Source organism: Oncorhynchus kisutch, linkage group LG3 (genome assembly GCF_002021735.2).
Source record: "Oncorhynchus kisutch isolate 150728-3 linkage group LG3, Okis_V2, whole genome shotgun sequence".
Classification (NCBI taxonomy): Eukaryota; Metazoa; Chordata; class Actinopteri; order Salmoniformes; family Salmonidae; genus Oncorhynchus; species Oncorhynchus kisutch.
Genome location: NC_034176.2, coordinates 147,031 through 164,126, shown reverse-complemented (window position 1 = coordinate 164,126; position 17,096 = coordinate 147,031). Strand labels below are relative to the sequence as shown.

Sequence of the window (17,096 nt, the reverse complement as noted above, 5' to 3'; positions counted from 1 at the left end):
ATGTGGGATGCAACCGTCCCCTATACCATAAGAACTTAACCTCTCTACGTTATGTGGGACACAACCGTCCCCTATACCATAAGAACTTAACCTCTCTAGGGTATGTGGGACACAACCGTCCCCTATACCATAAGAACTTAACCTCTCTAGGGTATGTGGGATGCAACCGTCCCCTATACCATAAGAACTTAACCTCTCTAGGGTATGTGGGATGCAACCATCCCCTATACCATAAGAACTTAACCTCTCTAGGGTATGTGGGACACAACCATCCCCTATACCATAAGAACTTAACCTCTCTAGGGTATGTGGGATGCAACCGTCCCCTATACCATAAGAACTTAACCTCTCTAGGGTATGTGGGATGCAACCATCCCCTATACCATAAGAACTTAACCTCTCTAGGGTATGTGGGATGCAACCGTCCCCTATACCATAAGAACTTAACCTCTCTAGGGTATGTGGGATGCAACCATCCCCTATACCATAAGAACTTAACCTCTCTAGGGTATGTGGGATGCAACCGTCCCCTATACCATAAGAACTTAACCTCTCTAGGGTATGTGGGATGCAACCATCCCCTATACCATAAGAACTTAACCTCTCTAGGGTATGTGGGATGCAACCGTCCCCTATACCATAAGAACTTAACCTCTCTAGGTTATGTGGGATGCAACCGTCCCCTATACCATAAGAACTTAACCTCTCTAGGGTATGTGGGATGCAACCGTCCCCTATACCATAAGAACTTAACCTCTCTAGGGTATGTGGGATGCAACCGTCCCCTATACCATAAGAACTTAACCTCTCTAGGTTATGTGGGATGCAACCGTCCCCTATACCATAAGAAGTTAACCTCTCTAGGGTATGTGGGATGCAACCGTCCCCTATCCAATAAGAAGTTAACCTCTCTAGGGTATGTGGGACGCAACCGTCTCCTATACCATAAGAAGTTAACCTCTCTAGGGTATGTGGGATGCAACCGTCTCCTATACCATAAGAAGTTAACAAACCTCCAAACGAGCTTCAATGCCATACAACTCTCCTTCCATGGCCTCCAACTGCTCTTAAACGCCAGTAAAACTAAATGCATGCTCTTCAACCGATCGCAGCCTGCACCTGCCCACTCGACTAGCATCACTACTCTGCACGGTTCTGACTTAGAATATGTGGACAACTGCAAATACCTAGATGTCTGGTTAGACTGTAAACTCTCCTTCCAGACTCATATTAAGCACCTCCAATTCAAAATTAAATCAAGAATTGGCTTCCTATTTCGCAAAAAAGCCTCCTTCACTCACGCTGCCAAACATACCCTCGTAAAACTGACAATCCTACCAATCATCGACTTCGGCGATGTCATTTACAAAATAGCCTCCAACACTCTACTCAACAAATTGGATGCAGTCTATCACAGTGCCATCCATTTTGTCACCAAAGCCCCATATACCACCCATCACTGCGACCTGTACGCTCTAGTCGGCTGGCCCTCGTTACATATCCGTTGCAAGACCCACTGGCTCCAGGTCATCTATAAGTCTTTGCTAGGTAAAGCTCTGCCTTATCTCAGCTCACTGTTCACCATAACAACACCCACCCGTAGCACACGCTCCAGCAGGTTTATCTCACTGGTCACCATAACAACACCCACCCGTAGTACGCGCTCCAGCAGGTTTATCTCACTGGTCACCATAACAACACCCACCCGTAGCACGCGCTCCAGCAGGTTTATCTCACTGGTCATCCCCAAAGCAAACACCTCGTTTGGCCGCCTTTCCTTCCAGTTCTCTGCTGCCAATGACTGGAACAAATTGCAAAAATCGCTGAAGTTGGAGACTTATATCTCCCTCACTAACTTTAAGCATTAGCTATCTGAGCAGATAACCCATCGTCATTCTTCCCCTGAACAAGGCAGTTAACCCACTGTTCCAAGGCCGTCATTGTAAATAAGAATTGGTTCTTAACTGACTTGCCGAGTTAAATAAAGGTTAAATCAAAATAATATATTTGAGGCAGATTAACAATGACATCACTGGCCTACAATATATTAAAGCAATAACTATCAAATGAGATCTTACTCACAACACTATTTACTGCTTAAGTTGTATTAATTAAATGCAAATCATATCTGCATCAAAGTGTTGTGTTTTACTAGGTTATATTTGGGTACAACTAAATAGCCTACTGTGAATCAAGATTGAAGACACAGGATATTGCATGTCTGTGGTTCACAAAGCAGCTGGGATCAGACCCTGGTCTCTGCTTACCCTAACCATAACCCCAGCCCTAACCATAGCAGGAGGCTGGTCTGTCCTCTGTTGGTTTTTTAGGCAGGGGAGATGGGCCCTAACCCCCAGGACAGATGGGGAGGTGTTTTATTCAGGCAGAGGTTAAGAGATGCTGAGAATCTTTTCAAGACAGGCATCTCTATGCAACAACAAAATGTTTCAGAGAATATGTTTGTTTTTTTCCTCAGCGCTAGGGACAGATGTCAGATGTGGCCTTTAACCCCACATACATAGCTTGGCATGAACAGCTTGCCCCACCATGACTATGTCAAACCAAATATTTTCATAGAGAGTATTGTATTGTTTTGTGAGTATATTTAATCAATAAAGCCAGAGGAGGTGTGCTATATGGCTAATATGCTATGGCTAAGGGATGTTCTTAGGCCCGACGCAACATGCAGTGACAGCGTACAGCCCTTAGAAGTGGCATATCGGCCATATACCACAACCCCCCGAGGTGCCTTATTGTTTTTACGAACTGGTTTAACAACAAAATGATACCACTAAAAATACAAGTATCTGTATACTGTATCAAACTCTACACCTGTATCAAACTCTACACCTGTATTAAACTCTATACCTGTATTAAACTCTATACCTGTATCAAACTCTACACCTGTATCAAACTCTACACCTGTATTAAACTATATACCTGTATTAATCTCTACAGCTATATTAGACTCTACACCTGTAACACACTCTACACCTGTATCAAACTCTACACCTGTATCAAATTCTACAGCTGTATTAAACTCTACACCTGTATCAAACTCTACAGCTGTATCAAACTCTACACCTGTATTAAACTCTATACCTGTATTAAACTCTATACCTGTATTAAACTCTATACCTGTATCAAGCTCTACACCTGTATTAAACTCTATACCTGTATTAAACTCTATACCTGTATCAAACTCTACACCTGTAATAAACTCTACACCTGTATCAAACAATACAGCTGTATCAAACTCTACACCTGTATCAAACTCTACACCTGTATTAAACTCTATACCTGTATTAAACTCTATACCTGTATCAAACTCTACACCTGTATCAAACTCTACAGCTGTGTTAAACTCTACACCTGTATCAAACTCTACACCTGTATCAAACTCTACAGCTTGTTTAAACTCTACACCCTTATCAAACTCTACACCTGTATCAAACTCTATACCTGTATCAAACTCTACACCTGTATCAAACGCTACACCTGTATTAAACTCTATACCTGTATCAAACTCTATACCTGTATCAAACTCTATATCTGTATCAAACTCTACAGCTGTATCAAACTCTACAGCTGTATCAAACTCTACAGCTGTATCAAACTCTACACCTGTATTAAACTCTATACCTGTATCAAACTCTACACCTGTATCAAACTCTACACCTGTATCAAACTCTACAGCTGTATCAAACTCTACACCTGTATCAAACTCTACACCTGTATCAAACTCTACACCTGTATTAAACCTGTATTAAACTCTATACCTGTATTAAACTCTATACCTGTATCAAACTCTACACCTGTATCAAACTCTACAGCTGTGTTAAACTCTACACCTGTATCAAACTCTACACCTGTATCAAACTCTACAGCTTGTTTAAACTCTACACCTGTATCAAACTCTACACCTGTATCAAACTCTATACCTGTATCAAACTCTACACCTGTATCAAACTCTACACCTGTATTAAACTCTATACCTGTATCAAACTCTATACCTGTATCAAACTCTATACCTGTATCAAACTCTACAGCTGTATCAAACTCTACACCTGTATCAAACTCTACACCTGTATCAAACTCTACACCTGTATCAAACTCGACAGCTGTATCAAACTCTACAGCTTTATCAGATTCCTTGTGCATCAGTGTTGAGTGTAACAGTGTCGATCTCCCCCCTGGCTGTTATCAGCAACACAGACAGTGTTTTCTTGAATCTCTAAACAGCTGAGTAAAGCCTTTTCCATCTGCAGATGGCCAGACTCCACGCAGAGCAAAAGAGCAACCAACACATGGCAAAGGTCTCCACAGTAACCAACACATAGCAAAGGTCTCCACATTAACCAACAGATAGCAAAGGGTCCCATGTTAACCAACACATAGCAAAGGTCTCCACAGTAACCAACACATAGCAAAGGTCTCCACATTAACCAACACATAGCAAAGGGTCCCATGTTAACCAACACATAGCAAAGGTCTCCACAGTAACCAACACATAGCAAAGGTCTCCACAGTAACCAACACATAGCAAAGGTCTCCACAGTAACCAACACATAGCAAAGGTTCCCATGTTAACCAACACATGGTAAAGGGTCCCATGTTAACCAACACATAGCAAAGGCACCACATGAATCAACACATAGCAAAGGCACCACATTAATCAACAACATAGCAAAGGTCTAACATATACATTCACTTTCCCTGTCCTCCAACCCCTGTGTCAATTTCACTCCTTATCTCTCCCCCCTCTCTCTATCTCTCCACAACCCTCTCTAATATGTAGACTAATCCTAAACCTCTCTATAGTTTATAGACCAACCCAAACCCTCTGTAGTCTGTAGACCAACCCTACATTTCTCTCTAGCCTGTAGACCAACCCTAACCCTCTCTGGCCTGTAGACCAGACCTAACACTCTCTAGTCTATACACCAACCCTGACCCCTCTAGTCTATAGACCAACTCTCTCTTGTCTATAGACTAACCTTAACCCTCTCTAGTCTGTAGACCAACCATAACCCTCTCTAGTATGTAGACCAACCCTAACCCTAATCTGTAAACCAACCCTAACCCTCACTATAGTCTGTAGACTAATCCTAACCCTCTATCTAATATGTAGACTAATCCTAACCCTCTCACTAGTCTGTAGACTAATCCTAACCCTCTCTCTAATCTGTAGACTAATCCTAACCCTCTCACTAGTCTGTAGACTAATTCTAACACTCTCTCTAGTCCATAGACCATCCCTAAACCTCTCTAGTCTGTAGACTAACCATAACCCTCTCTAGTCTATAGACCAACACTAACCCTCACTCTAGTCTGTCCAAACACATTCGTCCCCCTACCAGGCTATCTCACAGATTGGCTCAGCCAATCCTTCTCATTGAGTTAAGTGAGCAGTGATTAGCAGACTGAGTGGAGTGAGCAGTGATTGACTGACCGAGTGGAGTGAGCAGTTATTGGCTGACAGTGTAGTGAGCAGTTATTGACTGACAGTGTAGTGAGCAATGATTGGCTGACATCAGATTTGAGGGTCAGCAGATTTGGGGGTCAGCAATGATTGGTTGTCAGCAGATTTGGGGGTCAGGGACACCTCAAGCCTTTTTTAGGGCCAGGGATTGTTAGTTGTTCTGAAAAGCAGCTCTGCTGCCATGAGAGACGTTTCGGCCGGTAATCTCTGCTGCCAGGGAGATGGCCGAAGCCGGTAATCTGTACTGACGTGTATTTTAGCAGCACTTACTGAGCGGTTTGAGGATGCTGTTGCTGGCCTCATCGTTGTTTTCTGTGTCGGACCTGTCAGAGGCGTTCTCCGTCAGATGATCCTTCCTGTCCTTGTGGCTTCCTCTCCGGCGTTGACGTCTCCGACGCCGGTAGCTCTTGGGCATCTGCACTCCGATGTAGACGGTGTGGTGACCTGGATGGAAGAGAAAGACAATGGGTTAGGGTTAACAATGGGTTAGGGTTAACAATGGGTTAGAGTTAACAATGGGTTAGGGTTAACAATGGGTTAGGGTTAACAATGGGTTAGGATTAACAATGGTTTAGGGTTAGACGGTGGGTTAGGATTAACAATGGGTTAGGGTTAACAATGGGTTAGGGTTAACAATGGGTTAGGGTTAACAATGGGTTAGGATTAACAATGGTTTAGGGTTAACAATGGGTTAGGGTTAGACGGTGGGTTATGGCTGGCATCAGCAATGTTGGGCATGGGTACCAAGGCTGGCACACTGGATTGGCAAACTTGCATTCTACCAGGTTGGAGATTTGGTCACCTTTCCACCAAGGGAGCATGTAAATAAATACCAACCCTTCCTAAATGCAGGTTATCCAGGAAATGGCTTCAAAGTTATCAGGATGTACATGCTCAGAAGGTGCTGTCTAGGCCAGACATAGAAGTTGGCGTCCAGCTGTCAAACCAAATATTTTGGCCGTGAAGAAATAACTGTTAGCAGTGACATTTCAATGTTTGTCTCCACTTGCAATCAGATCTCCAGAGGTTAGGGTATTAACACGGTCAGGCTTCTCACATTCCTTAAAGGCATAGTTCTGGATTCTGGTAATATCTACTTCCCCAGAGTCAGACGAACTTGTGGATAACTTTTATGTCTCTGCTTGCCATTTGAAGGAAGTTGCTATGCTAACTAGCATTAGCGCAATGACTGGATGTTTCTGTAGACTAGTTAGCATTGACTCGTGAAACTACCTCTAACTTCCTTCATACTGGACGCAGAGACATAAATATGGTATCCACGAGTTCATCTCACTCTGGAGAAGTATAACTATTCTATAAGGAATGTGAGCAGTCTGACCATGTTAACAACCTCTGGAGGTCTGACTGCAAGTGCCAAAATCCACAACTATCCCTTTAAGGTTATGCTGTACTGTAACCCTACCTATCCATTTGACATTTTAGTCATTTAGCAGACGGTCTTAACCAGATCAACTTACAGGTATAAATAGGGTTAAGTGCATTGCTCAAAGGCACAATTTAGTCAGCTCTGGGATTTGAACCAGCAACCATTCGGTTACTGGTCCTACCTCCATTTTACTTATGTGAAGGGAAAACCTGTTGGTAACGTCTAAGGAAGAGGTCACAGCTTTTAACCAGACTAGTGTCTGTAAACATAACCTCTAAATGAGATCCATGTCAGACATGTTCAGTATAAATTGGAAACCACATATCCCAAGGCTGCATTTATTGTAGCTGGGGATTTTAACAAGGCTAATCTGAAAACAAGGCTCCCTACATTTTATCAGCATATCGAATGCGCGACCCGGGCTGGTAAAACTCTGGATCATTGTTACTCTAACTTCCGCGATGCATACAAAGCCCTCCCCCTCCCTCCTTTCGGCAAAAAACACTTCTGTGAGCAGGCCTTTCTAATCGACCTGGCCCGGGTATCCTGGAAGGACATTGACCTCATCCCGTCAGTTGAGGATGCCTGGTCATTCTTTAAAAGTAACTTCCTCACCATTTTAGATAAGCATGCTCCGTTCAAAAAATGCTAAACTAAGAACAGATATAGCCCTTGGTTCACTCCAGACCTGACTGCCCTCGACCAGCACAAAAACATCCTGTGGCGGACTGCAATAGTATCGAATAGTCCCCGCGATATGCAACTGTTCAGGGAAGTCAGGAACCAATACACGCAGTCAGTCAGGAAAGCTAAGGCCAGCTTCTTCAGGCAGAAATTTGCATCCTGTAGCTCCAACTCCAAAAAGTTCTGGGACACTGTGAAGTCCATGGAGAACAAGAGCACCTCCTCCCAGCTGCCCACTGCACTGAGGCTAAGTAACACGGTCACCACCGATAAATCCATGATTATCGAAAACTTCAACAAGCATTTCTCAACGGCTGGCCATGCCTTCCGCCTGGCTACTCCAACCTCGTCCAACAGCTCCGCCCCCCCCGCAGCTACTCGCCCAAGCCTCTCCAGGTTCTCCTTTACCCAAATCCAGATAGCAGATGTTCTGAAAGAGCTGCAAAACCTGGACCCGTACAAATCAGCTGGGCTTGACAATCTGGACCCTCTATTTCTGAAACTATGCGCCGCCATTGTCGCAACCCCTATTACCAGCCTGTTCAACCTCTCTTTCATATCGTCTGAGATCCCCAAGGATTAGAAAGCTGCCGCAGTCATCCCCCTCTTCAAAGGGTGAGACACCCTGGACCCAAACTGTTAGAGACCTATATCCATCCTGCCCTGCCTATCTAAGGTCTTCGAAAGCCAAGTCAACAAACAGGTCACTGACCATCTCGAATCCCACCGTACCTTCTCCGCTGTGCAATCTGGTTTCCGAGCCGGTCACGGGTGCACCTCAGCCACGCTCAAGGTACTAAACGATATCATAACCGCCATCGATAAAAGACAGTACTGTGCAGCCGTCTTCATCGACCTTGCCAAGGCTTTCGAGACTCTGTCAATCATCATATTCTTATCGGCAGACTCAGTAGCCTCGGTTTTTCGGATGACTGTCTTGCCTGGTTCACCAATTACTTTGCAGACAGAGTTCAGTGTGTCAAATCGGAGGGCATGCTGTCCGGTCCTCTGGCAGTCTCTATGGGGGTGCCACAGGGTTCAATCCTCGGGCCGACTCTTTTCTCTGTATATATCAATGATGTTGCTCTTGCTGCGGGCAATTCCCTGATCCACCTCTACGCAGACGACACCATTCTATATACTTCTGGCCCGTCCTTGGACACTGTGCTATCTAACCTTCAAACGAGCTTCAATGCCATACAACACTCCTTCCGTGGCCTCCAACTGCTCTTTGCTATTAGACCTTGTCCAAGAGACATATTCAGTACTGTTAGACCTCGTTCTAGAGACAGATTCAGTACCGTTAGACCTCGTCCTAGAGACATATTCAGTACTGTTAGACCTCATCCATGAGACATATTCAGTACTGTTAGACCTCATCCATGAGACATATTCAGTACTGTTAGACCTCGTTCTAGAGACAGATTCAGTACCGTTAGACCTCGTCCTAGAGACATATTCAGTACTGTTAGACCTCATCCATGAGACATATTCAGTACTGTTAGACCTCATCCTAGAGACATATTCAGTACTGTTAGACCTCATCCATGAGACATATGCAGTACTGTTAGACCTCATCCTTGAGACATATTCAGTACTGTTAGACCTCGTCCTAGAGACATATTCAGTACTGTTAGACCTCGTCCTAGAGACATATTCAGTACTGTTAGACCTCATCCATGAGACATATTCAGTACTGTTAGACCTCATCCTAGAGACATTCAGTACTGTTAGACCTCGTCCTAGAGACATATTCAGTACTGTTAGACCTCATCCATGAGACATATTCAGTACTGTTAGACCTCATCCATGAGACATATTCGGTACTGTTAGACCTCGTCCTAGAGACATATTCCTTACTGTTAGACCTCATCCATGAGACATATTCAGTACTGTTACAACTCATCCTAGAGACATATTCATTACTGTTAGACCTCATCCATGAGACATATTCAGTACTGTTAGACCTCGTCCTAGAGACATATTCAGTACTGTTAGACCTCATCCTAGAGACATATTCAGTGCTATTAGACCTCATCCATGAGACACCAGTCAGTCAGTCAGAGACTCGAAAACAAAAGGCAATACCCGTCAGCCACAGAACACAACAGCACATATTCTCCACCACAACACCCCTCCACACCACATCACTACCCCACCACACAACACAATAGCATGCATTCTCCAGATCAATCACAATGCCTTGTGTTTTATTCAAATTCACTCGCTGACAACCCTCGAGTGTGGATAGAGACCTGATTCATGGCTTTGTTGGTCTTTTTTATTCAAGTTGGATTACTCCTGAGCTATAGCACCTACAGATACAGTATAAGAGAGGACCAAGATACAAAGTGCTCTCTGAAATGCTGAATTGTTTCAATGAGCACGTTGTATCATCTGGTAGGCTGTTTGATTCAGTGTCCTCTGTCTCTGTTCAACCCTGTGTGGATGAACCAGTGAGAGCTGGTCAAACTTTTTGCTTTTTGCCATTCTCAGTGCAGGTGGTACATAAAGCCCTGAACTCCTTAGATCAGATAAAGCCTGCAGGTCCTAATCTTTTGGATCCCTGCTTTTTAAATCTGGCAGCTGATTTCATAGCTGAACCACTTACATATCTGTTCAATCTAACCCTGGAATGTAATGAAATTCCAAAGATCTGGAAATCAGCATTTGTCCTACCACTTTTAAAAGGGGGAGATCCAACTATTTTAAATAATTATAGGTCAATCTCAGAGCTGTCACCCTGGTGAAAATACTTGAAACCCTTGTAAGTGAACAGCTAAAAGAGTTTTTATATACTAACTCTATTTTATCAATGTACCAATCGGGCTTCAGGAAGAAGCATAGCACAATTACAGCAGCCATGAAGGTTTTAAATGATATCACTGAATCCATTGACAAAAAACAGCACTGTGTCTCACTTTTTATTGACCTCTCTAAGGCTTTTGATACAGTACAGTTGATCATGCTATACTAAGGCAGAGATTGTCGAGTGTAGGTCTTTCAGAGCATGGTTTGCTAACTATCTGTCTGATAGAACTCAGTGCACTCAATTTGATGGGCTTATGTCTGTTAAATTGTCTGTCTTTAATGGTGTGCCCCAAGGCTCTGTACTTGGTCCTCTCTTATTCACTATTTATATAAATGATTTAGACAAAAATGTCCAAAATGCGCAACTTAATATTTATGCTGATGATACTGTTATTTACTGTTGTGCCTTCTCTTACAAAAGCTTTCCAGAACTTGCAAATTGCTTTTTATACTGTTCAACATACCTTGTGTCAAATGAAGCTTATCCACAATACTGACAAAACTAAACTAATGGTGTTTTCTAAAGCAAGAAATAGACATCTGAACCTTTCACCTATTACTAAATCAAATCAAATCAAATCACACAAAAAGAATCACATACACATGGTTAGCAGATGTTAATGCGAGTGTAGCGAAATGCTTGTGCTTTTAGTTCCGACAATGCAGTAATAACCAACAAGTAATCTAACTAACAATTCCAAAACTACTGTCTTATACACAGTGTAAGGGGATAAAGAATATGTACATAAGGATATATGAATGAGTGATGGTACAGAGCAGCATAGGCAAGATACAGTAGATGGTATCGAGTACAGTATATACATATGAGATGAGTATGTAAACAAAGTGGCATAGTTAAAGTGGCTAGTGATACATGTATTACATAAGGATGCAGTCGATGATATAGAGTACAGTATATGCGTATGCATATGAGATGAATAATGTAGGGTAAGTAACATTATATAAGGTAGCATTGTTTAAAGTGGCTAGTGATATATTTACATAATTTCCCATCAATTCCCATTATTAAAGTGGCTGGAGTTGAGTCAGTGTCAGTGTCAGTGTCAGTGTGTTGGCAGCAGCCACTCAATGTTAGTGGTGGCTGTTTAACAGTCTGATGGCCTTGAGATAGAAGCTGTTTTTCAGTCTGTCGGTCCCAGCTTTGATGCACCTGTACTGACCTCGCCTTCTGGATGATAACGGGGTGAACAGGCAGTGGCTCGGGTGGTTGATGTCCCTGATTATCTTTATGGCCTTCCTGTAACATCGGGTGGTGTAGGTGTCCTGGAGGGCAGGTAGTTTGCCCCCGGTGATGCATTGTGCAGACCTCACTACCCTCTGGAGAGCCTTACGGTTGTGGGTGGAGCAGTTGCCGTACCAGGTGGTGATACAGCCCGCCAGGATGCTCTCGATTGTGCATCTGTAGAAGTTTCTGAATGCTTTTGGTGACAAGCCGAATTTCTTCAGCCTCCTGAGGTTGAAGAGGCGCTGCTGCGCCTTCTTCACGATGCTGTCTGTGTGAGTGGACCAATTCAGTTTGTCTGTGATGTGTATGCTGAGGAACTTAAAACTTGCTACCCTCTCCACTACTGTTCCCTCGATGTGGATAGGGGGGTGTTCCCTCTGCTGTTTCCTGAAGTCCACAATCATCTCCTTAGTTTTGTTGATGTTGAGTGTGAGGTTATTTTCCTGACACCACACTCCGAGGGCCCTCACCTCCTCCCTGTAGGCCGTCTCGTCGTTGTTGGTAATCAAGCCTACCACTGTTGTGTCTTCCGCAAACTTGATGATTGAGTTGGAGGCGTGCGTGGCCACGCAGTCGTGGGTGAACAGGGAGTACAGGAGAGGGCTCAGAACGCACCCTTGTAGGGCCCCAGTGTTGAGGATCAGCGGGGTGGAGATGTTGTTGCCTACCCTCACCACCTGGGGGCGGCCCGTCAGGAAGTCCAGTCCCCAGTTGCACAGGGCGGGGTCGAGACCCAGGGTCTCGAGCTTGCTGACGAGCTTGGAGGGTACTATGGTGTTGAATGCCGAGCTGTAGTCGATGAACAGCATTCTCACATAGGTATTCCTCTTGTCCAGATGGGTTAGGGCAGTGTGCAGTGTGGTTGAGATTGCATCGTCTGTGGACCTATTTGGGCGGTAAGCAAATTGGAGTGGGTCTAGGGTGTCAGGTAGGGTGGAGGTGATATGGTCCTTGACTAGTCTCTCAAAGCACTTCATGATGACAGAAGTGAGTGCTACGGGGCGGTAGTCGTTTAGCTCAGTTACCTTAGCTTTCTTGGGAACAGGAACAATGGTGGCCCTCTAGAAGCATGTGGGAACAGCAGACTGGTATAGGGATTGATTGAATATGTCCATAAACACACCGGCCAGCTGGTCTGCGCATGCTCTGAGGGCGCGGCTGGGGATGCCGTCTGGGCCTGCAGCCTTGCGAGGGTTAACACGTTTAAATGTCTTACTCACCTCGGCTGCAGTGAAGGAGAGTCCGCATGTTTTCGTTGCAGGCCGTGTCAGTGGCACTGTAGTGTCCTCAAAGCGGGCAAAAAAGTTATTTAGTCTGCCTGGGAGCAAGACATCCTGGTCCGTGACTGCGCTGGATTTCTTCTTGTAGTCCATGATTGACTGTAGACCCTGCCACATGCCTCTTGTGTCTGAGCCGTTGAATTGAGATTCTACTTTGTCTCTGTACTGATGCTTAGCTTGTTTGATAGCCTTGCGGAGGGAATAGCTGCACTGTTTGTATTCGGTCATGTTACCAGTCACCTTGCCCTGATTAAAAGCAGTAGTTCGCGCTTTCAGTTTCACGCGAATGCTGCCATCAATCCACGGTTTCTGGTTAGGGAATGTTTTAATCGTTGCTATGGGAACGACATCTTCAACGCACGTTCTAATGAACTCGCACACCGAATCAGCGTATTCGTCAATATTGTTATCTGACGCAATACGAAACATATCCCAGTCCACGTGATGGAAGCAGTCTTGGAGTGTGGAGTCAGCTTGGTCGGACCAGCGTTGGACAGACCTCAGCGTGGGAGCCTCTTGTTTTAGTTTCTGTCTGTAGGCAGGGATCAACATGGAGTCGTGGTCAGCTTTTCCGAAAGGAGGGCGGGGCAGGGCCTTATATGCGTCGCGGAAGTTAGAGTAACAATGATCCAAGGTTTTTCCACCCCTGGTTGCGCAATCGATATGCTGATAAAATTTAGGGAGTCTTGTTTTCAGATTAGCCTTGTTAAAATCCCCAGCTACAATGAATGCAGCCTCCGGATAAATGGATTCCAGTTAGCAAAGAGTCAAATAAAGTTCGTTCAGAGCCATCGATGTGTCTGCTTGGGGCTGTATGTATATATATACGGCTGTGATTATAATCGAAGAGAATTCTCTTGGTAGATAATGCGGTCTACATTTTATTGTGAGGAATTCTAAATCAGGTGAACAGAAGGATTTGAGTTCCTGTATGTTTCTTTCATCACACCATGTCTCGTTAGCCATAAGGCATACGCCCCCGCCCCTCTTCTTACCAGAAAGATGTTTGTTTCTGTCGGCGCGATGCGTGGAGAAACCCGCTGGCTGCACCGCCTCGGATAGCGTCTCTCCAGTGAGCCATGTTTCCGTGAAGCAAAGAACGTTACAGTCTCTGATGTCCCTCTGGAATGCTACCCTTGCTCGGATTTCATCAACCTTGTTGTCAAGAGACTGGACATTGGCGAGAAGAATGCTAGGGAGTGGTGCACGATGTGCCCGTCTCCGGAGTCTGACCAGAAGACCACCTCGTTTCCCTCTTTTTCGGAGTCATTTTTTTGGGTCGCTGCATGGGATCCATTCCGTTGTCCTGTTTGAGAGGCAGAACACAGGATCCGCGTCGCGAAAAACATATTCTTGGTCGTACTGATGGTGAGTTGACGCTGATCTTATATTCAGTAGTTCTTCTCGACTGTATGTAATGAAACCTAGGATGACCTGGGGTACTAATGTAAGAAATAACATGTAAAAAAACAAAAAACTGCATAGTTTCCTAGGAACGCGAAGTGAGGCGGCCATCTCTGTCGGCGCCGGAAGTAGAGCTACCCGTACTACCCGTCAGGGCAAGGAGATTGAGGTTGTAACCTCATATAAATATCTTGGAATGTTTATAGATGACGGCCTCTCTTTTAAATTGCATATTCAACCACTTACCAAAAAATTGAAGCTGAAATTGGAAGGCCTGTTAGGAATAAGGCCTGTTTTTCTTTTGAAGCCAGAAGGAGGTTAGTATCAGCTACATTTATGCCTTTATTAGACTATGGGGATATTTTATATATGAATGCTTCCGCTCGGTGTTTGAGATCAATTGACACCCTTTACCATGGCACTGAGATATATTTTAAACTGCAAAACCCTTATGCACCACTGCACTTGGTATACCAGGGTTGGCTGGCCTTCTCTAGTCACTCGTAGGCTCAGTCACTGGTATACTTTAATTTACAAAGCCATTTTGCGTTTACTACCTTTTTATTTGGGCATTTTTATTGCTCAGAGATGTGGTGGGTACTCTCTTCGTTCACTGGACTTTATCCTGCTAACTGTTCCAAATGTCCAAACTGAATTTGGTAAAAGGGCTTTTATGTACTCTGCGCCATCGTCTTGGAATGCCTTACAAAATACTTTTTGTCCCGATTGGTATTTTTAAATCACTGATGAATGAACTTGAGACTGCTTCCCTGAACTGTCAATGTTTTTAAATTGCTGTTTTTGTTATGCTCTTGTGAATTCTATGGTTTTTATTAGATTACTTGTAGTTTTTCATGTTGTTTGTCTGTCATTTTTGTAATGACTTGGTGCTGCCTATCTTGGCCAGGATGCTTTTGAAAAAGAGATTTTAAATCTCAATGAGCCCTTCCTGGTTAAATAAAGGTTAAATAAATACTCATTCTACACCACCAACAATGACCCAAATAACACCCACACTACAGACTGCATCAAGACACTGTCCCACACTGCAGACTGTATCAAGCCACTGTCCTGTAGACTTTGGAATAAATAAAAGCATGCACATTTGCAATGAACTGTTGACATGGACCACAACCAAGACCAGTCTGATCCAGACAACAACATGTAGCAACTTCAGGGGGAGGTGACGTGAGGAGAAGTGAGGAGAGGAGAAAAGAAGAGAGGAAAGGAGAGAGCAAGAGAAGAGGCCAAGCGGAACAGAAAGAGAAAGAGGGAGAGAAGGGAGAAAGGGATTGAAGAGAGAAAAGAGAGCAAAGAAAGAGCGAGAAAGAGAGAATGAGAGTGTGATATATAGGGAGAGTAAGAAAGAAGGAGGGGGTCTCTAAAAACCGAATAAGAAAGAGAGAGAGATGAGAATTGAAAGAAATAAAGAGAGCAGGGGAACTGGAAAGGGAGATTTGCACACTGCCAGAGCAGCTTTGTTGTGTGTTTCCTGTTCTTTTGGGTTTTCCCCACCAGGCCCTAAATGAAGTGAGCTCCCTGTGTTTTACTCACTAAATAACCATGGAGGCACATCACCAGTTACCCCAGTAACACATCAACACTTACACCAGTAAGAGAGCTACTCGGGACAGCAGGGGCCAATGTGGAGGGCTGGGAACTCACCACCAGCATGTTAATACCAACAGTATGCTAATACCAACAGCATGCTAATACCAGCAGCATGCTAATAACAAGCAACATCATGATAATACCAACAGCTGATACCATCAACATGCAAATAGCAACAGCATGCTAATACCACTAGCATACTAATAGCAACAGCATGCTAATACCACTAGAACGCCAATAGAAACAGCATTTTAATAGCAACAGCATTCTAATAGCAACTGAATGTGAATACCACTAGCATGCCAATAGCGACAGCATGCAAATAGCAACAGCATGCGAATGGCAACAGCATGCTGATAGTAACAACATGCTAATACCGCTGTTCACCAAATCAAATCAAACTGTATTTGTCACATGTGCCGAATACAACAGGTGTAAACCTTACAGTGAAATTAAAAAATAAAGTAACAAATGATTAAAGAGCAGCAGTAACATAACAATAGCAAGGCTATATACAGGGGTACCAGTTCAGAGTCAATGTGCCGGTTAGTCGAGGTAATTGAGGTAATATATACATGTGGGTGAGTTAATAAAGTGACTTATGCATAGATAATAACAGAGTAGCAGCAGTGTCAAAGTGGGGGGGGGGGGGTGCAAGTAGTCTGGGTCACCATTTGATTAGATGTTCAGTAGTCTTATGGCTTGGTGGTAGAAGCTGTTTAAAAGCCTCTTGGACCTAGACTTGTTGCTCCGGTACCGCTTGCCGTGCGATAGCAGAGAGAATGGTCTATGACTAGGGTAGCTGGAGTCTTTGACAATTTTTAGGGCCTTCCTCTGACACCGCCTGGTATAGAGGTCCTGAATGGCAGGAAGCTTGAGCCCAGTGATATACTGGGCCGTACGCATTACCCTCTGTAGTGTCTTGAGGTCGGAGGCCGAGAATTTGCCATAGCAGGCAGTGATGCAACCCGTCAGGATGCTCTCGATGGTGCCGCTGTAGAACCTTTTGAGGATCTGAGGACCCATGCCAAATCTTTTCAGTCTCCTGAGGGGGAAAAGTTTTTGTCGTGCCATCTTCAAGACTGTCTTGGTGTGCTTGGACCATGTTAGTTTGTTGGTGATGTGGACACCATGGAACTTGAAGCTCTCAACCTGCTCCACCACAGCCCTGTCGATGAGAATGGGGGTGTG

General features: G+C 44.2%; 1 protein-coding gene across 5 annotated transcripts in view; it reads right to left on the bottom strand.

Annotated features, from left to right (window-relative positions):
* slc4a4a (solute carrier family 4 member 4a) overlaps positions 1-17,096 on the bottom strand; it is a 355,296-nt gene that overhangs the window by 242,904 nt on the left and 95,296 nt on the right. For all 5 annotated transcript variants that reach the window (XM_031816387.1, XM_031816383.1, XM_031816385.1 and 2 more), the window contains one exon: positions 5,753-5,926. In XM_031816387.1, the coding sequence (XP_031672247.1) occupies positions 5,753-5,926 (174 nt within the window). The remainder of the gene's footprint in view (positions 1-5,752; positions 5,927-17,096) is intronic.